General features: G+C 43.5%; 1 protein-coding gene across 1 annotated transcript; it reads right to left on the bottom strand.

Annotated features, from left to right (window-relative positions):
* Nucleotides 1-4,731: 4,731 nt before the first annotated feature.
* On the bottom strand, nt 4,732-14,996 carry LOC104333015 (very long chain fatty acid elongase 4). Its single transcript, XM_075413481.1, has 8 exons — nt 14,792-14,996; nt 13,120-13,185; nt 11,149-11,336; nt 9,997-10,077; nt 9,051-9,110; nt 7,792-7,906; nt 6,868-6,995; nt 4,732-5,490 (listed from the first exon to the last, which is right to left on the bottom strand). The coding sequence occupies exons 2-8, from the start codon at nt 13,175-13,177 to the stop codon at nt 5,320-5,322; spliced, it is 801 nt and encodes a 266-aa protein (XP_075269596.1). The 5' UTR covers nt 13,178-13,185; nt 14,792-14,996; the 3' UTR covers nt 4,732-5,319.
* Nucleotides 14,997-22,363: the final 7,367 nt, after the last annotated feature.

The raw sequence follows: 22,363 nt of genomic DNA, 5'->3' as shown, positions 1-22,363 counted from the left end.
TACATGCCATTGCATAGCAGGAGTGGCAGCAGCGTGGCTGCTGGGAGCTGTCATTCACTGGGACACTTGCACGCAGCAAAATGAGTGACCCATCGCATGTGGGGGTCTCACGTGTTGAGAAATGGAGGTAGTCTGCTGTTATGGGTTTGCGTGGCAAGGTTTTGGTAGCAGGGGAGCTATAGGAGTGGCTTCTGTGAGAAGCTGCCAGAAGCTTCCCCCATGTCTGATAGAGCTGGTGCCAGTTGGCTCCAAGATGGACCCGCCACTGGCCAAGGCCAAGGCAATCAGTGACGCTGGTAGTGCCTCTAGGATAAGTTATTAAGAAGGGGGAAAATAACTCTGCAGAAAATGGCAGTTGGGAGAGAGGAGTGAGCCGATGTGAATGAAACAACTTTGCAGACACCAAAGTCAGTGAAGAAGGAGGGGGAGGAGGGTGCTCCAGGCACCGGAGCGGAGATTCCCCTGCAGCCCGTGGAGAAGACCTTGGTGAGGAAGGCTGTCCTCCTTGCAGCCCATGGAGATCCACAGCGGAGCAGATATCCACCTGTAGCCCGTGGAAGGGACCCCACGCCGGAGCAGGGGGACGCCTGAAGGAAGCCGTGACCCTGTGGGGACCCATGCTGCAGCAGGCTGTTCCTGAAGGACTGCACCCCATGGGAAGGACCCACGCTGGGGCAGTTTGTGAAGAGCTGCAGCCTGTGGGAGGGACTCACATTGGAGAAGTCTGCGAAGAACTGTCTGCTGTGGGAAGGAGCTCACGCTGGAGCAGGGGCAGAGTGTGAGGAGTCCTCCCCCTGAGGGACATGGAGCAGCAGAGACAACGTGTGATGGACTGACCGTAACCCCCATTCCCTGTCCCCCTGTGCTGCCCAGGGGAGGATGGAGAGAAGCGGGAGTGAAGCTGAGCCCGGGAAGAAGGGAGGGGTGGGGGGAAGGTGTTTGAAGGTTTAGTTTCGTTTCTCACTACCCTACTCTGATTTGATTGGTGATAAATTAAACTCTCTTTTTCTCCCTAAGTTCAGTCTGTTTTGTCCGTGACAGTAATTGGTGAGTGATCTCTCCCTGTCCTTGTCTCGATCCACAAGCCCTTCATCATATTTCCTCTCCCCTGTCCAGCTGAGGAGGGGAGTGATAGAGCAGTTTTGGTGGGCACCTGGCATTTATCCAGGCCAAACCAAAACATCTGCAGAGGCTGCATTTATCTAGCCACACATACACACACACTACACACACTCCAGTATACTAAGGACTACGGACACCTTGGGGACATCCAGTCTTTTCACAAACACTCCCTCTTGGGCCACCCCTATTGCTAACAGTGGCTGTGGAGCTGCAGCCTCACCAAGATAAAAGTACGATGCTGAAATGTGGAGAGACATACACCAGCATCTAGAGGCTTGATCTGCCCACAGCCATCCCCCTCAGTGGTGGTGGGACTAGATGTGTCTGCTCTGACACATTTTGTGGGGACAGGAACCCCACAAATATGCCTCGTGGGATGACATGGGTGACTCCTTTTTTTCTTTGCCATGACTAAATAACATTCCCATCATGGCAGATGGTGAGAAAGTCATCTGAAATCAAGAAGAAACCGAAGGGGTTAAAGGCAAATCCGTGCCTCTTCCACTTGGTTAATTCCCCAGCAGCCTGATCCTGTGTTGAGATGATTCAGGCCAGAGAGAGAGAGACTGCCACAGCCCCCAAGGGAGACCCCAGAGAAAAGACTCTTATTTCCTGTTCGGGAGGATTAAGTACAAGGCCATTGACAAATCACAGTAAACATCTGGACGTGAGCACTCCATCCATCAAGGCCTAATCCATGAAGTTATTCGTTAATGAATTCAGCAAATTCACACTGTTCTATATATAGGGTTGGCTGATCTTTTTTTAATGTTTGGCTCGGAGGTGTTCTACATCTGCATCAACAGATTTTTATTTATTGTACAAAGCAATCTACTGTATTTTGGTTTTGCTTAATTAATTGTTTAGCATAATTCTTCTGCCTTTTTTTAAAAAACACACAATGCCGTATTTTCTGGTAATATTAAAAAATCCAATAGGTAAAACCCAACCCTGGTCCTGCATTTTATGTTGTTTTGCAATTTTAAGCCCAAGTTCCTCTGAAACTTTCCATTATACACTGATGGAAAAAACATTAAATAGTAATTGATTTTCTTTTCTGTATTTTGTTTTGATTAAAATTAGAATCCCTCTCATTTTTCTTCAGAGAGAATATAAGCATTGAGTAAATGGTCTGGTTAATTCAAAAGTAATTTGATCAGAACATCCATAATTTACATTGACTTGAACAGCAGGAAAGATGCTGAGTACTACTACCAGATATCAAGCTTATTCATTTAAACAGACTACTTGCATTACGCTTTACATCTTGTGAATGTAAACTACTCTTAAGAACACATAATGACCCAAACCAGGCCGTGTAGCTGAGTGCATTCTTTTCCACACAGCTGTGCCATCTTGTTTCCAGTGAAATCTGCAGGCTTTGTCACTGATGCTGGTGGAATCAGCATTTGGCCCTGAGGTTTTTACAAAACCAGCTGCGACAGGAGATTTTCAATTCACCCTCAAAGCTTTGGCTCTGCCAGGCAGCATGAATCATCCAAACTTGCAATTTATAATTTCCAGCCCTTTTGACTTACAGTGCATTACTGTGATGTAACCTTTAGGGACTTGATCTTCAAGGGGAAATCTCATTGTCTGCCTTTATTCTCTTCTAAATTCCAGGAGCACGTACCTCTACCCTCAGGTTTTGCTCTTGTCACAACAGGGTGCCTCAAGTGGACAGGACCAACTGTCATATCCCAATATAAAACAGAAGAATGAAGACGAGCAGGTGCAATCTGAAGAAGCAAAGAATCAACACCTGCGGAGCCACTCAGCGATACCAATGCAATTTTATCTTCGCTGCTAGGGCAAATACTCTCACAAGTGAATTTTGTTTGCATCGATGCTTTTGTAATGGCTGTACTCCAAACCAATATCTATTTAAGTATGCAAAGCATGGTGTCTCTGGGCAAACTTGATCCCTCTTTATCACCCAACTGAAAATACTTCTTTTTCACCCTACAGCCATTGAAGTCATGCTGACAAAAAGTTCTTACCGTATCAAAAGTGCAAGATCAGGCTACTCACTCAGGCTATGGGCAAGAGGGAGAGGAATGGCTAGGTCAAAGGTTGCATATCTAGGACAAATAGTTACAGTGGCATGTGATTTAGGTGGTCAGTCACTTAATACAAGTTGTCAGGTGGCAAATTCATGCATTTGTATTTTGCTACCAGCTATATCAGAATCCACTGCAGTAAGCTCTGTCATACACAGACACAAATTAAGCTGCACAGGCTGCTTAAAAAAAGCCAAATGACATGTTTACAAATTTATATATTTTAAAGAGGAGTGGATTTGCAAAAACATTGAGTAATCTCATCCAAATTTCCTGCTCATTTCTAATTTGTAAGCGGTCATGAATTATGAATGAATCAAGGAAAATTAAAATATTTTATGCTCATCCTGGTATAAAATTATTAGTAAAGCCCTTGAAATTATTAACAACAATCTGAAAAAGCTTATGTGAGGGGAAACTCAGGTTGAGACCTACTCGTGATCCCCTCACATATAGGAAAAAGAGCTAAATTCATTAGATTTCTCTATAAGCACAGATAATCTAGCCAGCTGCAGGAAGGTATTGTCTACCATGAAACTAGAGGGCTAAATGTACTGATGGTTTAAGCAGGATAGGGTCATAAGTGAATCATTAAATGGGTAGGAGTAATGAAACAGCTTTACTTGCACTAAGTCTTCAATGCTGGAGAGGCCTCTGGGGAAACCGTCAGCATGAATACAGTATGTTAAATACACAGCAGATTTTTTTTTTCCTGCCTTACCAAACAAAGGGAAGAATAGAAGACCCACCCAGAGGTTTATTATTTAAAGCTTTAACAAAAGTAGCATTCTAGTATGCAAAAGCCATACAATATATATAGTAGGTAGAGGGGAGATATATTTGGCTTGAAGAAAAACAGCTAGCACATAGATGTAAAATCAGCCCTGTTTTGCTTTTCATACTCACCAGTGAAAATCAGAAGAAAGACTATTCAAATCAATGGAATGACATTTATGATGTGTCATTGTGGTCACGTAAACGAATCCTTTGTGTATGTGTGCGAAGGGGAGGAGGGTAAGCAATGGAAGAATACTGTTTTATCTTATACAGGCGCATGAGGTAGCTAAAGAAAAGGTTTTGCCTAAGAACCGGTGATGAACAAGTTGCTCTTATTTTGCATAGCCACTAAACTCCAGATTGCTGTAGAGCACACAGGTTTTTTTTTGTGTACACCCAGTTGCTAGGTTCAGCTTAGTACCTAATCCTCTAGGCGTTCCCAGAGGAGTTAGACGTCTTTACATTTGAGGTGAATTTGGCTTGGGAATGGCAATGCATCCAAGTTACTAATTCTAATACTCTCCTTCAAGAACTTTATGTTTCACCTGTGAAAAAAATCACTGCTCCGTAATACTAGTTTTAATCAACAAAAGTAGAATGCAGTAGATAAATACCACATTGTAGTTTAAAATCTGAATGTAGCATTTTCAAAGCACTACCAGATCAAAACTTTAACAGTGTTTAACTGTATTTTATTTAGCTTCAGAACAGCAAAGGAACAGAGGCACCTGCCCAGTTGGACAATATAATATCCAATTTCCTTCACGCTTTTGCTAATATAAAGTTAAACCATCAGAGCCATATAGCTATAATCCACCCCAGTCTTACTGGGAGCTTCCTTAATAGGAAAGGCTGGGATGTAGCATACAGGTACGTGCATCCTGCAGTCCCAGTGAGTTCCTGGCTGTTGCTGTTACCTGGACATTGCTTTCAAGGCTGGAGGCACCTGACCCTGCCTGATCTAGAATGATAAGCTGAGATGATTTTATGAATGCAAAGAAACCCTCTATAGGCTACGAAATGAGCCAAGGAGTCCTGACTGGATGCTAGACGTTGCAAACTGAGCTAACAGATGGAAGGGAAGGAGGAGATCTTCTGGTGCTGGTTTCACAAAGGCTGCTATGTTGATGACTACTTGGCTTGGCTTTGTATCAGCTTAAGTGTGCTCCTTAATATCTTAATCCCTGAGTTTATGTCATTCCTTTTTTCTTCCTAACTTGAGATATTTGAAGGCAACCATGAACCTGCAGACAAGCCTCACGCACACTCCCCAAACACATTTTCTTCATTCAATCATATTAGTAGCAGCAGAGAACGTGCAAGTTCATCAGATTGTGCTCACTCTCTTCTTTGATTTTCTTTAAACTATCTTCTCCTGTTTTCCCCTAATGTAGGTCCGATAGTAGAAGTGTAGGAAGAGAGCAATGAGGCTGATAATGTAGAGGAAGACTGCAGTGTTGAAGCCATCGGGGAACGAGCATTCTGTGAAGAGGTTGTAGGAAGAATGAGCAGCAATGGCTACAAACTGGCACTGGAAGAGGGGGAAAAAAGAAGCAGCCAGATTAGGGAACCTACACGAGACATACCTCAACTGACCATTAGGGCCATCATAAAGAGTATCACAACATATCAGTAGTGTCCTGAACCCAGACTATCACCTGCTTGCCTCTCCTGACATCCCTGAAAAACTTGTCTTTCAAGCCCAAGAGTGTTTTTCCAACACGAAAGGGTGTCACCTGTCAACCAAACATTGAGGCTTGCCCACTGCTGCAAGGAGCAGGTTTGGAATCCAGCCTCTCCTGCCTGGGAGCAGACCACTGCCTCTGTGCCATTTCTCTGCCATGGGCCAGTAACTGAGATCTTGGAATATGGAAACTAAAAGTGGGAGAGTCCTTCTCTTCCCCAGTGGTAATCAAACTGTTGTACCCATAAAAATTTTAATTGTATTTTAGCTTACAGAGAGGAACTACAGATGCTACTTCTATTTTTTTTTCTATTTTAGTAAGAAGTCATCTGTCTCAATACTCTGAAGCAATGAATTCTACCCACTGAAAGTATGTTAAATAAAACCTGATTTCCTATGCTATATTTTGCATTACAAATACCTTTTCATTTAATGCAATTCTTTCTTGTTCTGCTTTCACCATTCAGGATAAATAAGAGTTCCAAACCAGCCTCCAGTGCACCACTATTTTACATCTACCCTAGCTATTCCTTCTCTTCTCTGGTAACTGCATACTTTTTGTTCGCATAACCTTGCTTTGTGTGGAATGAACTCTCCCACACACTTAACTATAATCACTGTCCTTGTCTAGAACATTGCTTTTACACTGAATATTTGAAAAACCACTGGGTTGTCAGGATTTGTCACCTCTTTGGAGATGAAGGAAAGAACATCCAAAAGAATTCTCTACAGAAAAACTCCGAATTTTCTTTAACTTGCCTCTCTTTGCCTGCAGTTAGACATACTCTTCCTTTCTGAAGAAACAGAATGAAGGCTGCCCAGTGTCCTGCCCCACCAAGAATCCAAAGTTTTCCCAAGCTACCACCCCAAACCTTCAAAATCAAGCTGTGTTTTCAGGGCTCCAGAGGGGAAAAGGCTGCTATACACAACAGAAAAGGGAGAAGTCTAATTTTTAATTTTTCTCTCTCCTTCCCCTCACAAAGGTGGGGGCTTATTAGTCGATATGATCACTGAAGGCATCTTGCTGGTTTTCTGAGAGTACCATTCAGAGTAGGTCACCGATCAGTCCACCTCTCATAGTGGTACAGGAAGACATGTAAGGATATGGTGACTTCCATTGGCTGCAGACAGCAAGACTTGAGTTGGTGAGGGGTCAGAGACAGACAGCAGGGACCATCACAATGAGACACAGAAGCACAGAGATGAACACATGGAATTAATTACCAGCTGCATGATGGTTAGGTAACGCTTCCACCACAGGTAACGGTGCATCTGCGGTCCCAGGCTTGCCAGGGCATAATAACCGTACATGAAGATGTGTACAAAGGAGTTTAGCATCCCAATAAAGAAGGCTGAAAAATACAGAAGTCAGGATGCACAAGACACACAAACCATTCAAGACTAACCATGTGATGAGCTCTCAGCCATTGTGGTGATGCTTTCAAAATACATCATATCACCCCTATGCACGAACCTTCAATCCAGACTCTGCCAAGGAAGCAAATCACATTCTTCCTTCTCCTTTTGGCATATAACCATCCCATACCTAGTGTTTAGAGACCAAGAAAGAGCTTCAAAGGCAGAGGAGAGAATTCTTTGCCTTCTGCCCTAAGTATTTCATAGCATTCTGGTGGCAAGGCCATGCAGCCAAAATGGCTTCTCCAAAAAAAATATCGTGGTGTCTTGTACAGGTTCTACCGATAGTGGCCTAGTACTCAGATGCTTCTCCTTCAGTGGAGCAAAAAGGAGAAGCAGTCTGGATACAGACCAGAAAGGGAGTGAGGACTTTGCTGGGCACAGTCAGGGCAGAAAATGGAGAGCCAGAACATGGGCTACTGCACCAGGCCTACATGAATGGGGAGCAAGGGAGAGCTGGTCTGGGTGGAGATAAGCATAGACCTTGTACAGGATGTTATTGTTTCTGTTTGGACACATTCTGTTGGCACGTTCTCATTCTGGATAAGGTAGTGAACATAGCAGTCTAAATAGCCCAAAGAGCTGAGCAGATGGTATCAACTGAAACACAAATGTTTTTCACACCTTTGGAAGTAGGTGAGCTTCCTACCTGGCAGTCAGCCCATCTGCACTGTTTATGCTATCCCCACAGCACAAGAAAAAGTGAAATACTAGGTGTCTACAGAGACATACCTTGTCCTCCAGGCACATATTTGACCCCTGACCACCAGTTGAACAGCATGGTGCCATGATGGTACACATGCAGAAAAGTCACCTGTTCGTGTTTCTTGCGCAGAATAAAGAAAACCTGAAAGAAGCCAGACAAAGGAAAATCTTGAGTCGATTTGATAGGTTCGGTGTTTACAGGTACCAGAGAAAGATCCACACACAGAAGTGCTGTGTTGAATGCCCAGACCCTGCTGTAATTGCATTAGTAAAGAGAATAGTTTTGGCAGATGCATATGTGTCAGGCCACTGTATTTCTGCATGCACACACACACACCCACACAAAAAAGTGAATCTGTTTTTCAGGGACTCAGGACTGGCAAAAAGGTCCTTTTGTTGCTGGTGCAAGCAAAAGAGGATTGGTCAACCCACTGGCAATAGGCCTAGGAGGTCTCCACAAGCTGATTCACTTTTCAGACAGCGTGTTGTCAACTTCAACTCCAAAGAGCACTAGGCTGTGAAGTCTTAGACGGGCCAGGATACAGTTTACTGCTGCTGACCAAGCGGATTAGATGGGATTCCCTATTTAGTTCAGTCAGCTATTCATAACACATGGGAAGAGCTGAAGCCAAGCTATAACATGGTACTGTCTTCAGGTGAACTTTCAGTTTCACATGGGACACAAACCTTTAACCCACAACTTGGGGATAATCTGTGGCAGCAAAAACACCAGGACACATACTTGTACGTGTGCAGTTTCCTTACTGCCCAGATAACCACTATTATTCAGCCTGACAGGCTATGGCAGATCCTGTCTGGCAGCCTTAATCAACCGGTAGCTACAGTTTTGGAGGACCATATGGCAATAGCCATGGTCAAAGCTTCTCCCCTAGCACTGCGGTTCGGAGGGAATGCCTGCCCGCAAGAACATGTGCAGCCACTGGGACAGAGACGGGCAAACTGGACAGCAGCAGTTCTTTTCTTCTGGAAAGGAGCTTTTGAGGAAGCCTAGAAGCATGATATCCAGTGGTCGTGGTGGTCTCTTGCAGACCAAACGCTGTCAAAAACCAGCATGCTGAAGCTGTGCCCTGTTCTTTAGCATCAGCCTTCTTCCCACAAACAGGCAGAGCAGAACACATGAAAACAGCATTTACTGAAAAGCATCAACCAAATCAATACAGGTTCAGCCGAGGACATCAGCTTTTGGCACCCTGCCCCTTTCTGACAAGGGAGTGATTTGTTTACAGCACCAGTCCTGCTATGGAACCCCGCCGAGCCCTCCTTACCGTGTCAAGCAGCTCGATGACTTTGGAGAAGAAGAACCACCAACACGCTCTTGCCATCTGCTGGGCAGCACAAGGAAACGCTGTTAGACCTCCAGGCGAACTCACTGCTCAGCCTCGCTGCCTGAGGTTTCCTGCTACGCACACTGCGTGAAAACTGCCCACCTGGGGTCGACAGCAAGGGAGGAAAACCTGAGGGGCTCTTTTATGGATGTTGCTTTTGGGGGTTCTTTTTTTTGTTGATTTAGGGAGAGGAAAGGTATTCAGGGTTGCTTTGGCTGGTCAGATGGTTGGTTTGCTAAGTTGCTTGCTCTTTGATGAGACAAGGGTGAGCTGCTCAGAAGCTGTTTCTAGGCTGATGGCAAGCATCTCAAAAACTGAAAATATCCATGCTTGCGTCTGTTCAAAGCCTGGTTAGATCTGGAAGCAAGCATAATAGTTCTGAATTCAAACAGAAAAAACTCATGCGGCATTTTGGAAAGCTGAAGCTGGTAGGACCCCTGTGATGACCAGACAAGGAACAGTTTTAGCCAAATCCCTCTACTTAAAGAAATGTCGAGCAAGATTTATGTCATGTAAAGCTGAGGATATAAAAATTGGTTTTCTTGTTGATAGTGATCATCCAGAATCCTTATACAGCCAATGGAAAGAGCTACATACACTTCACAGGTAATTTGCAATATCTATACTTGACATTTATCTTCAGATAAATCAATCTCTCCAGTGATCAAAGAGGGAGTTTAGATGGCTATGTTGACTGAGGTAATTAATTTGTAGAGAACTAAAGCAAAGTGGAATAGTTGAAGCAGATAATTTAGTGAAATAGATTTACAATCAACAAACTGGAGTACAAGCCTTCTTAGGCATGCAAATTGCTATTTATGAGCAAAACAATCTGCATACCCGCAGGAGGAGCAGGGCTTAAAGCAAGTTTTGCACAGAACTGTACCCTCATTCCTAGTTCACTCTGGCTGTAATCCACTGGCTGGCACAGGTAGCTGTAGTCATCCAAGATTGAAGTTACCAGAAACTGAAACAAAAGAAAAGTGATAGACATTCATTTTCTGTTCAACGCGATCTGTTCCAAAAAGATGTGCGTCTTAATGCTAAGGTAACAGGGTCTCAATCTAGTACTCGCTGACAGAAAATCTGTGTAATTTATACAGCTGAGGAAATAGTAAAAAACTAAAACAAAGTACTTCACATCCTTGTTGGAATCTGAAGAAGAAAATTCGGTCTGGGCATATTTGTAACCCTCTATGTAATCACTGGAGTGCTCAAAAATGTGTCAGCAGCAATAGCGAATTCTAGGCTTCATAATATCTTTGAAAATACACTGTTTTCCTTTGCAAATATCCCATACTCTTTTGTTTCGGCTGGTTGCATTTACCTATTAATTGGACCAAGTCACCAGTGTAACTGAACAACTAAGCACAGACAAGCAATTTTCATACCTGTTGTCCGATCGAGAAGTATTTGCTCAAAAAAATTGCAATTTGCTTTAACTAAGTATAACAATTTCATTATAAATGAGAAGGGCAAATTTGTTGACATCAAAATGTTTTTCAAACCTGTTCGGCCATGTTTTAAGTGGCCTACATAAACTTGGGAGAGTCTTGTGGAAGGGCTTATGCATCGAGAACAAGCAGAAAACAGTGACGTCATTAATACTCTCGGCAGCAGGGAGCTGCAATGTGCTTGGCACTCTTGGAGAGGACTGCATAAGTCTGGAAAAGCATTTCTCCTTCTCAGAGATGGGTCCCTCACCAGACAGACCCGAGACGAAATGAGGAGGTTCCACATCCTCCATACACTCTGTGTCTACCAGAGAGATCTCAACTGTCAACTTGTTCATTCAGGAACCTTTCAATGTTAATTTTATGAATGAGACGAATATTGAGAAATGGGAGGAAACGAGGTATGCTTTGGAAATAACACTTTCAACAGGGCAATACTGGTCCTCTTGTGGCAAAACCTAGACAAGTCCAACTCTGCTCCCACTCCCTTCATTACAGTCTGTCAGCAAAAGCTGTTGAAATGGCTCTGGCTTTGAAACACTTCCCAGACACTTACCCAGGAGGGGCCAATCGTGTCTCCTCACCTCATAAAACGTGTAGCTTGATAATGTCATCATGGAGAGATTGTAGGCAATCAGCAGGCCTCGCAGCTTCAGCGGTTTCCGCTTACGCATGTAGAAGGGCCCCAGTGCCACGACAAAGAGGTAGAAGGCAAAAAGAAGCGTGACTGGAAGTGGAGAGTGGACCAGGGGCCATGGGTCCGTCCTTGGATCTGAAAAGCAGCACACACAGCCAAAGCTGGCACATCCCGTACACTGTGTGGCAGATATATTTAATGACTTCCCTTGGGCATGCTCTTTGTGGCTTACTCTCTGGCAAAAATTAAACTGGTATCTCGTGTGTCTGTACAAAGCAGTACCACACTCATCCTACCCTGGAGCTCAATGTGCCAGACTCCGCTAAAAGGCTTTAGCACAACCTGTAGGTTGGGACTGTTGTACCTAGAACACTGCTCTGCTGAGCACCGATCTTCCGCAGCACAGTCATGGAAAGACCCTTCCTATCATGAGCTGGACTCCTCACCACAGGCTGCAGGACTGAACTGCGTAAGGGCGAAAGGAGTAGTTCAAGACATGCAGCAGGGATGTACAGAACAAATGAAACAGTTCCTGGATCTTCAGGAGTGTAAATCTTTACAGCTAAATAATGAAATTGTTTCAATCACTGGTGCCGTTTCCTTCCCACCCCACAATGCTCAGGACATCTGAAATTCTCCATCTCTTCATTTTCACGTCTGCTCATGGTGTCGGCTCTCTTCAAAGCATGCCATTTCACTGGAAAATGACAAAACACTTCTGCCTGCTAATAATGCTACTCAGTCCTACTGTAAAGGGAAGCTCAATAGATTTTCTGTCATGCTACCTCCTCCTGATCCTGCCTCATTTCTGACCCACAGAAATTCAGGACACATTATCTCTGCAAAAACATCCCGGTTCCCATTCACGCTTTCCTCTCCTATTCCCAGCATGGTCACTAGGTCTGCTAAACTCCTTCAGCATCTCCCTTTGCTTCCTGACCTGCTAGTCCCAAGCCTCAGACCCCTCTCACTGTTCTAGGCCCGGGATCCTTGCAGAAGTCCTCTATTGAATTTTAGTCCTTGGCTCTCTGGTGAAGCCATGGGCCTTGGAGGAGGTTTTTAAAATGCCATCCTTCTCCACACAACTCTGTTAATTCTGGTCCCTTGTAAGCTTCCCAGTTCTTTACTATTCCTGTTATGGGCTGTGTCAAGAGCTCTTTGATATTCCACTTCTGGATCTAACTGTCCATCGGAAGTCCTGAATCCCAGTTCAGAATCTCTTCTGAAATTCAAGTCATTTACACCCTGAGCACTACGCCCCATGTCCTTCTCCTGTCAAAGCCACCATGCAGGCCTGCCATTCTACCTTCATGCCAATTTGTGGCTTTTCCTTACATCCAAGGGATCCAACAGAGCCCTGTGGCACCAAATTGGACCTGTAGGACCTCTAGTTATTGAAGACCTGAAGCCTCCTAAATGTAAAATGTCAAATCTCAAACACTGAACAGTGGTTTCTGTCAATATTTCATTTGATAAGAGGTTTTATTGGCGTCGCAAGGAATTTAAATCTCAAAGTATTAACTCTTTAGACTACTAAACTTTCCCATAACACATGAATAGGCATTTTTAAAAATTCGCTTTCTTTAATATTCCAGACCTAACAGACAATCCTAAGCACATCTTGCTTGTGATCCTGTGAGAGTCTGTTGTACATTGAACAGAAAGCTGTAGAGACTTCCCTACTATGGGCAGGGGACGTCCCCCATCCCTTCAATCCGTATACTGTGATCCAGTTGGAGTGTCCCTGAGATATATTTCAAGACTTAATAGAAGTCTGTGATAGTGGAGAAGGAAAAGTGAAAATCTGCCTAGTGGAAAAAAGGTGGGCTCATATGAGGATCATGTTCCTTCTAGGTTTGTTCTTCGTGATCATGTTATTTATATGGAAATTCCTATTTAAGACAGCATCTCTACCTACCTCCACTTTCAAGGACCCAGTTGTAGAATTCCTGAGTTTTCTGCCAAGTTGAAGCCATCAGAAGTTCTGGAAAGAAATTAAAATTAGCATCTCCAGGATCAGATTAACACCATTTGTCCTAGACTTGACAGAGTCTTGAACAAGGAGACTTCTTAGACAAAGACTCAGGACTACTGCTAATGAAAATAAAATAGTTTGCGCTCTGTAGAAACTCAAATTTTGGACCAGGATTAGAGTTATGTATGAAAAAGGAAGGAAGAGAAGCCACCTGTAATGATTAGCTGTTTAACTTCTATTTCCAGGTTTTGATATTTTGTTGAAGTTTCACCTCTGAAAATACTCAGAGTAGCTGCATGTGAAATAACATAGCCAGGAGCCCTGTGCACCATGTTGGGAAATCAGTCACGTCATATTTTTTCTAAAGCAGTGTAAACACAAGATTGATGCAAGGACATGAACCAGGTGGTATAACTGCATCCTTGTGCAAGAATTCTTGGGAAATTCATAATGCTAGCAGGCGGCTTGGGATTACTTCAGTTCTGCTGCAGCTCCAGAGAGGTTAACTGAGCTTTGCTGGTCATTTGACTTATTGAAGCCCATCTTACACATTAAGTTTGTTTTGCTTTATCTTGTATGTATTCTGTAATATAGTATATTAAAGTAGAATGCTCATATATAATATGATGCTCCTCCTCTTCCCTTCTTTTCTTTAGCAGGGAGATCTTTTCAACAGCATTTGGAAGTTCACCTAGAAAATTACTGCAGTTAGTTTCAACAGCTTGTGTTATCTGCCCTAGTTCTCTCCGTTAACAATTACACAGGACCAGCTTCCACCCAGTTTCGTCTCCTCCTGGTACTGAGAAAAGGACATTTTCTCCTTTGACTTCTCATAGACTGCAGAGTGTAAGAGTACCCATGCCTCCTTTGGACTTGTCCTGTACTCTCCTGTGCCTGCTGGGTCCCTGCAGCACAGTAGCTTGTGCATTACACAACAGGGAAAATTATAGCCCAATATAAGGCCTCTTCTACGGGTACAAATGTGTTTTAAGGAGCCTGATGAATACAAACAGTTTCTTAATACCCAGACCACATAGTTCTGCTGGAAATACAAACGCATAGAGCATGCCTGGCACTGTTTACCAACTGTACTTTTGACCTTGCACATCTGGACAAGACCTGTCAATATTAACAAGGCTTTGCTCTATCCCAGTTGTATACAGATTTACTCTGGTGAAACGTAACAGGCAACAAAACTTGGTATACCTACAGCTCCCTGTCAGCAGACCTCACAGCCTGACATGCAGCTGCACACACAGCACCGTGCCGGTGACAGAAGCATACTTGCACAAATTTCTCTCCTGCAATCGTTGCAGCTGAATGCCTTTTTGGAGTGTTTCTCTGAGACATACCCTCAGACCCTCAGCACAAGCATCTCTCATACGCGTCCTGACACAGAGACACACGCCCTTGTAATCCGGGCAGAATCTGCCAGTGGAGAGATTAGTCGGTGATTATCAGATGGCTCAGAGTCAATCCAGCGGGGATTTCATACGGTTACATGCCCTCAAACAATCCATACGCACTCCAGCTCACTCCACTCCACTTCCTTTGCTTCCTCCAAACCAACAGCCTGTAATGAACAGGAAAAGCCGGGAAGCAAGAGCAGACTTACCCCAGCAGTGCCGCCAGCTTCGTGCCTGCCTTTTCTCAGGGGGGTCCACAGCACACAGCCACTGCTCCTCTCACGCTGGGTCCATCTGGCACGCAGCAAAACAAGCTGCAAGAGCGTGTGCCATTAAGTAGACGCTGTGCTCAGCTTTCTTCTCCGCTGGCGAGGTGAGTACGTCACCTGCTGGGTCTCACTCAGATGTGGTGGATCTTCACACCTCGTAAGCACAATTCAGTCTTCCAGTGGTACCCACCATCAAACCACCATGAGCTGCAGGCACCGTGGTGTTGTCTCGTAACTTCGCCAGAGCGGAGGTTACATCACATTCTCCTCCCCCTCCCTCTCCTGCCTCTCCCCACATGATTTATCAGATTAGGGGACTGGAAAGAGGAGGAAAACGAATGCGGAAGAGGATGGGGATTCCACAGGAGTGAACCACTAACCTTTAGTGTCACGCTTGGGAGCCTGGCCAAGTGGGAAACAGGCCAGCATTTCTTCTGCAGGTTTCTTCAGGGCATGTCATGACAGCTTTTCAAACAGTGAAATGTGAGGAATCTTGCCTGGACAAGACCCTGGAAAACAGTCTGTTCAGAGTACTCCTTCATCCCATCACAATGGGCTGCCAGCGACCCTTTCGTGCACTCAAAATAAGTCCAAACCACAAAATGAGGGAGGGAAGAATGGTGGGAACACCCACTCACTCACTCACTCACTCACTCAAGGAAGGCAGAGAAAACTCAGCTGGAGTCACCCCCTCATATCCAGTCCCTGGGGAAGTCACAAGTACTGTTTTTACAGATCTATGAAAAAAAATTTTGAGGCGTTCAACAGTGACACCAAGCTTCCACCTCCGTGATCTCCAGCAACAGTAGCAAGGAAAAACGTAAAGAGCTTTATTCGGCAGTGGCTCAAGTCAGTAACTGCAGTGCACGTGATTCAGTCCCATGTGGAGGTACCCCTCCCACCAAGGAATAGTGCAAAGCCAAGTGATGGCATTCTGCTTGGTCACCTGAGGTGTACCTGCACCTGGGGTGTAGGTATGCCCTCTTATTTTCCTGCTGGGCACAGTTTATTAGGAGAACTCTGAAAAAAAGAGAGTAGCATCATACCTTGTACCACTGCATTGTGTCTGTCACCAGATAGCGTCCTAAGCACTTCTGAAGGGCAAAACACCAAAGATTAGCTTCTGAAAGCAGGAGAATCAGACATACCATGTGGTGGCAGTTTTTGGCTGAAACTCATCACTTGTTACTGCTGCTGGATAACTACTGTGTTTCCATGACTTGTGGGAGCTATGGAGGAAATTAAACAGATACTTTGCAAAAGGTGATTCAGGGTTTAGGCTTTGCATTTTGGGGGTGGGGGAGTCAGAAGGGCAACCCAGTTTAGGAGAAGGTTTGACTGACCTTTAGTATCGTACTGGTGGCTTTTTTGTTTATCCAGGTTCTTGTTGATTCAGATTCAGGGAGACAATGATAGTGAACTTTACATACCATTTTTTGCAGAGCTTCCTATAAAGGCCGTTTCTCAAAGTTTTCAACTGCTTGTTAATCAACAGGTTTCATTTCTAAAGTTTTGGTGCTCAAGTCCTTAAAAAGGTTTGGTGATTTATCTGTGTGAATCAATGGAGCTAATAAATCAGACCAGTCCTTTCTATCTGTCTATTATTTGTAGATGGGACTGTATTTAATTACTTCTATCTAGTAACTTTAAGCAATGTTTGTTGAGCTATTTATATTGACGTAGAAGACTCAAGAATTATAGACATAAATTTTTCCATCAAACTTTTTTACCCTGGTGAAAAAAAAAAAAAACAGCTGAAGTGAATTTTCACAAGCACATTTAATTTGGGGCAAAGCATTTTATTGTTCATGTAAACTGAAATTTTTAAAAAATGCCATGAAGCAGATTTCATTATTTAAAACCTGCCCTGCTCCTGAAGTATTCCCAGAGGTACCGTTGCAGATGTTCACTAGCATGGCTGGCAGATGGAGAGACGACATCAGTAACATGGTACTTTTACACTCCAAGAATGGGTGTCCTTTGATGGATGTCAGCACAACTGTGAGGGCAGCTCTGTGGGGACTACACACAAAAGCCATTGGGGCTTTCAGTTTCAGCAAAAGCTCCATAGAAAAAAACCTGAAATATTATTAGGGGAGCTCTGAATGCCAATGGGAATTGGGTTTTTAATTCAGTGACTTGTTAAGAAAAAAGGGTATTGCAGGAACATGCATGCTAATAACAGCCATAGTAATAAGCTACTCCGTTACGTACAATATATGACAACTCAGACAAGTCAATCAGAGATTTAAAAGACTGCATATTCTAACTAATTTAAAATGTGGGTGTTTCCTGCATATAACACGGGTGTTTGCCACAAAATCATTATCAATAACAAACAACAACAGTAAAACAATTCTGAGGGCTTCTAGACAGTGTAGTTGTTTGGTCCTCTAATTGCTGTTACTTCCAAACAAAACTGTACTAAAATAATAAATTTACAAAACAGACCTGTTTCAATACTTGAGAAAGACAAGGGGCAGCAGTGGGCCATTTTCATCTGGATATCCATGCTGTGGCACGATGATGCTCTCAAGACCACAGCAGAGGCTCATCAGATCCGACAGGCCTGCGTGCTTTACTTTTCCTACCTATACCTCCTACAAAGGAGATATACTGTGGTACATGTCGAAAGTCCAAAACCTAATGGGTTCTAACCTCACCTCTGGTAGCAATGCTTTCTGTAGCTGTGAACAATTTAAAAACTATCTGATCAAAATTACTTACCCACCTAAAAAGTTTCTTTTAACATAGATAAAATTGCTTGAAAAAGTAGAACTGCTTGTTGCTCTTAATCAAGGTGTTACATCAAATTTAAGACCTATTTTTCACTGTCCAATCTTTAAACCATTCGTATTTAATTATTTCAGTTATCCACTGTATCCAGGCCAGGTCCTATAGGGCAGGAAAGTCTCAGATCAGATATCCCATTTACATTGATTTCCACAGTGTTACAGAGGTATAAGCCACACTCATACCACACTGATAAGCAGCAACAAATCAGCCTGAAAAAAAAATGACTAAGTTTACCAATCAAGCAAACTGACTTTCTTTCTCAGCTTCTAAACTGAAGGGATGCACGGCGTGGTGGTGAAAGCAGTGAAAGGCAACCTCTCTTCTGCAGCAGAACTCACCTTGAAGTCGTATCACCAGCCTGCTGAAATCAACAAAACACCAAATAACAGCAGCAGGAATTTCAGTCTGGGTTGAAGAATATCTAACCAGTTAAGGCACCACAACCTTAACTACCAGCACATATCTAAATATCTGAGGTGGCCAGATACCTTCTAAAACTTGCATATAGCTGGCCCTTGGAAAACGTGAATGGCATCAAATTCACTTCATATGCAATTTAGCTGAACCAAACCTCGCAAGTGTTTTATGCATGCAGATATTCATATGCAGTGTTTTATATCCGGATATTTAAAATTACTTGTAACTTACGTATGAAACTTATGCCACCTGACCAGGGATGAAGTCCAAACGAAGACGTAAATCACTTAATTTTGCAGCATACCTCTCAGGTACCACTTTCCTGACCAGCTTCATCTAGCATGGAGAGTCCTGGAGCTGGAGAAAGGCTTCAATAATATGTAAATGTCAGAGCTGCAGATGCCACAGCACAGGAAGCATGGTGGAAAAAAAGAAATCTCTCCTTCAGCTCTTATCTACATCTGCACTCTTGCTAAACAAGGTCTACAGCCACTTATGGGATAACAGACCTCCTAGGGTGAGAAATTCAAGGACAGGAACAGATTATCAACACTACCAGCAGACAAAGCACTGCCTTGCTCCTTGGCAAGACTGTCCTCCAAAGAAAGCTCTGAACTTCTGTAATGGCATCTTCATGAGCATGTTTGTGGAAGGAGTTTGTGTAATCTCCCCTACTTCACGCTCTTTAACAATCCCATCAGCTTTCAATTGCTAACAACAGAAACAAATAACAGCTGTTTTCATGAGTACTCTCTCAACAATGGGTAACATAATAATAGATGTTTTTACAGCAATAGAATTTCCTACAGAATAATAATTGCATGACTCAGTTTGTTTTGCTAATATGCAATTACCAGCTCATATATGCTTCTGGAGAAATACAGTGATTTCAGGTGACGATCAACCATCACTAAAACACTCCAAAAACCTAACCAAACTTTTCAGTATATTTGGGGCCAGTCAACAAACCTCTTGTGCATGAAAAAAATCCGAACTCATATCTATTTAGAGTAAACAGAAGCCTGTAAGATGCACAGAGAAGCAGCGGAAGGAAGAAGCTCCTTCAACTTCTGTCACAAGGATTCTGTTTCTTGATCATCTCACTTATCCACCGTGCAACCGATCGCACAGACCTGGGAAGGTTTAGCAAAGGTTACGGGAAGAAAGGTTTTAGCAGAGGTGTTGAGCAACCTGTCCCTATGCATAGGACTGGAAGATTACAGCAGCTCTTTGTGTAAATTATGGTCTTAGACCCCAGAATTTTAATTTCACCAGCACAGATTTTTCAGTTTAATTATTCTGCATACAATATATGAAGCATACTCCATGGTCTCAGGAAAGTCATTCAGCCTCTCTATGCCTCAGTTTCCAAATTTGTAAAACAGAAGGAAAACTCTCCTGTCTCACAGGAGTGCGGTGAAGGTGGCCTGCAGTTAGTGTACAGCCATATTCGACCTATGTGGGTGCAAGACCAGAGTTCTGCTTCAGGCTTTGAGGCTACTATCTTTGTGACTTTGGGCAAGTGATTTCAGGTGGGAATCATCTTACAAGACATCTAAATTTAGGTGTCTACATCTGATTTAGCTTCTATTATGCTCAGGGGAGCTTTAAAGACTGATTCAGCTGCCCACACATAGGAACCTATTGATATTCAGGGTGCCCTAAGGTATCTCGCCTGACCTCCCACTGCTCCAGTAGGCAAAGGATTCCTGCAGGCTCAGTGCCAGATCTGTGAGCTGCACATGGATATCAGAGCTAGCTTAAGGCGTCTCCAGTGGTACTAGATACCTATATATCAGCATCTGAGTTGAGTCCTTTTTGCTTCTATACCTACCTTTTGTCAGTCTTGCCTTCTTACTTGACCAGTTCTTTGAGGTAAGAATCTTTTCTCATTATATGCTTTTGCGACCAAGCATCAGTTGCGGTTGTAGAAGCCTGAAAGAACATGTCTCCAAAAGTGCATTCCCAAACAACTTCTAGGCCTAGAGATCTCAGAAACCTTTGACTTTCATCTCAAAATCTACTGACCATTCATCATGTCTTGAATCAGTATTGTTCCAAAGTTGGACTATGACTAGTAAGGAGAAAAAAGTAATGAAGCAACCTTGAAGGACATGGTATACATGACGTTAGAACTGAGTTTGCACAGAAGCAAAGGTCAACCAGTGGACATCATGATGAAGAGTACGAACCTTCATCTGAAGACTCCTGACAACCACCCGGAGGTGCCAACAGACATGCATGAAAGACATTAACCTATGCTAATGACCTCTCAGAAAAACCACAAATATGATAAGCATTTTTCAGAAATGTAATGGATATGTATGGTAATGTAGCATAAATACCTAGTAATTATGTTTTTTCAGCACGTACACTTTGTTGGAGCTATCCCCTGTGCGTCCAGCACTGCAATAAAGAATGCCCACTTTCTAAAACTCTGAACTTTAGTTTTAGAGAGTGAATTATTATGCTGATTTCTGGTAACAGATTTTGGCCACCCAGGTGGGTTGCATTCCTAACCCATGCTTGTATCAGGAATAGTGTGGCCAGCAGTAGTAGGGAAGTGATCATGCCCCTGTACTCAGCACTGGTGAGGCTGCACCTCGAGTACTGTGTTCAGTTTTGGGCCCCTCACTACAAGAAGGACATTGAGTTGCTGGAGTGTGTCCAGAGAAGGGCAATGAGGCTGGTGAGGGGTCCAGAGAACAAATCTTCTGAGGAGCAACTGAGGGAGTTGGGGCTGTTTAGTATGGAGAAGAGGAGGCTGAGGGGAGACCTTATTGCTTTCTACAACTACCTGAAAGGAGGTTGTAGTGAGGCAAGTGTTGGTCTCTTCTCCCAGGTAACTAGTGATAGGACGAGAGGCAATGGCCTCAAGTTGTGTCAGGGGAAGTTTAGATTAGATATTAGGAAAAATTTCTTCACAGAAAGAGTGGTCAGGCATTGGAATAGGCTGCCCAGGGAGCTGGTTGAGTCACCATCCCTGGAGGTGTTTAAAAAATGTGTAGATATGGCACTTCGGGATATGATTTAGCAGGCATGGTGTTGTTGGGCAGATGATTGGACTCGATTATCTTAGAGGTCTTTTCGAACCTATGATTCTATTAGTAGTGACTTAATGCTGATCCCACACACGAGTCAAAAAACTCCCAGAACTGACCTCAAAAATACAGCTTGACCGATCAGGTAAGAATGCTCTCTTAGAGATAGAACTGCAGCCTTTAGGGATGGTGATAGCAATAAGGTTTTTATGCTAAGATTGTGGCCAGAAGTAAGAAGCCAAAAGAGAGAAAAGGTGAAACTGATGAGCTTTCATTTAGACATTAAGTTGAGGTTATCTCACCTAACTTCATATGCCCAGTTCTGAGCTGGTGACTCCAGGACCCAGGAATAGTTGCACAGAGAAATAGGATCCTCTAGTAACCTACTTATCTGCCATAACTTAGACATCAGTTTTAGAACAGACTTGCCCTCTGGACTTCCCACTCTCTCTCCATTTGCTATAGAAGGAGTCACTGATGCTGAACTCTGAATCAGGGCAATAAAACTGGAGGGAGGAATCCTAACCGAAGGGATGTCAGGAATATTGTTCTAGTTCTAGAGCTCTACATAGCACACAGAACGAACCAGCTTGCTCAAAGCCTTTGATGTAAGTTGCATATGGGTCTCCAAAACCAGACCTCATAGCATTTACAATATGCATGAGCCACGGGCAGAACACACATTTAGTTGCTGCTTCAACTAGTGCAGTATCCATGTAGTAAGACTACAGTGCTGTGGCTGTCTGCTCTGAAATGATGACTCCTATCTCTTTTTTTCCCATCCGAAATCCAGGGAATACAAAACTTTTATAAACCTCTGTCTTTGTAAGACTTGAATGTTTCAGTTCTTTTGAGAATTTTCCTCTTCCATTTCACTCCCACACAAAACCACCAATGGCACTGATCTGAGAAATTAAATCTCACCAGCTGTTCCTATCGAAGGCAAAGTACATAGCAATACTTGTCACTGAGCATCCACTGCCATCGGAGAAGGGATTTATTTTTCTGCCTGTACCCTACCTTCTGATATTCCTCCACTACGCACACCAAGATGATCAATGTCAGCCATACTAGATGCTGCTTCAGAGGCTGAAAAGAGATATAAACGGTGCATAGATTTTGTGCAGGCCACCTACAAATGACTGGAGTTCCCACTAGAGGAAAGGGAATGTTCTTGTAATTAAAAAGCTGGCATTAGAAGCAAATCATGCGTATTCTCGATATGAAATCAGGTGCTCTGAATTACCACACCAACATC

Source organism: Opisthocomus hoazin, chromosome 1 (genome assembly GCF_030867145.1).
Source record: "Opisthocomus hoazin isolate bOpiHoa1 chromosome 1, bOpiHoa1.hap1, whole genome shotgun sequence".
NCBI classification, from domain to species: domain Eukaryota; kingdom Metazoa; phylum Chordata; class Aves; order Opisthocomiformes; family Opisthocomidae; genus Opisthocomus; species Opisthocomus hoazin.
Note: the sequence above shows the minus strand (reverse complement) of the source record. Positions and strands in the feature narration are given on the sequence as shown.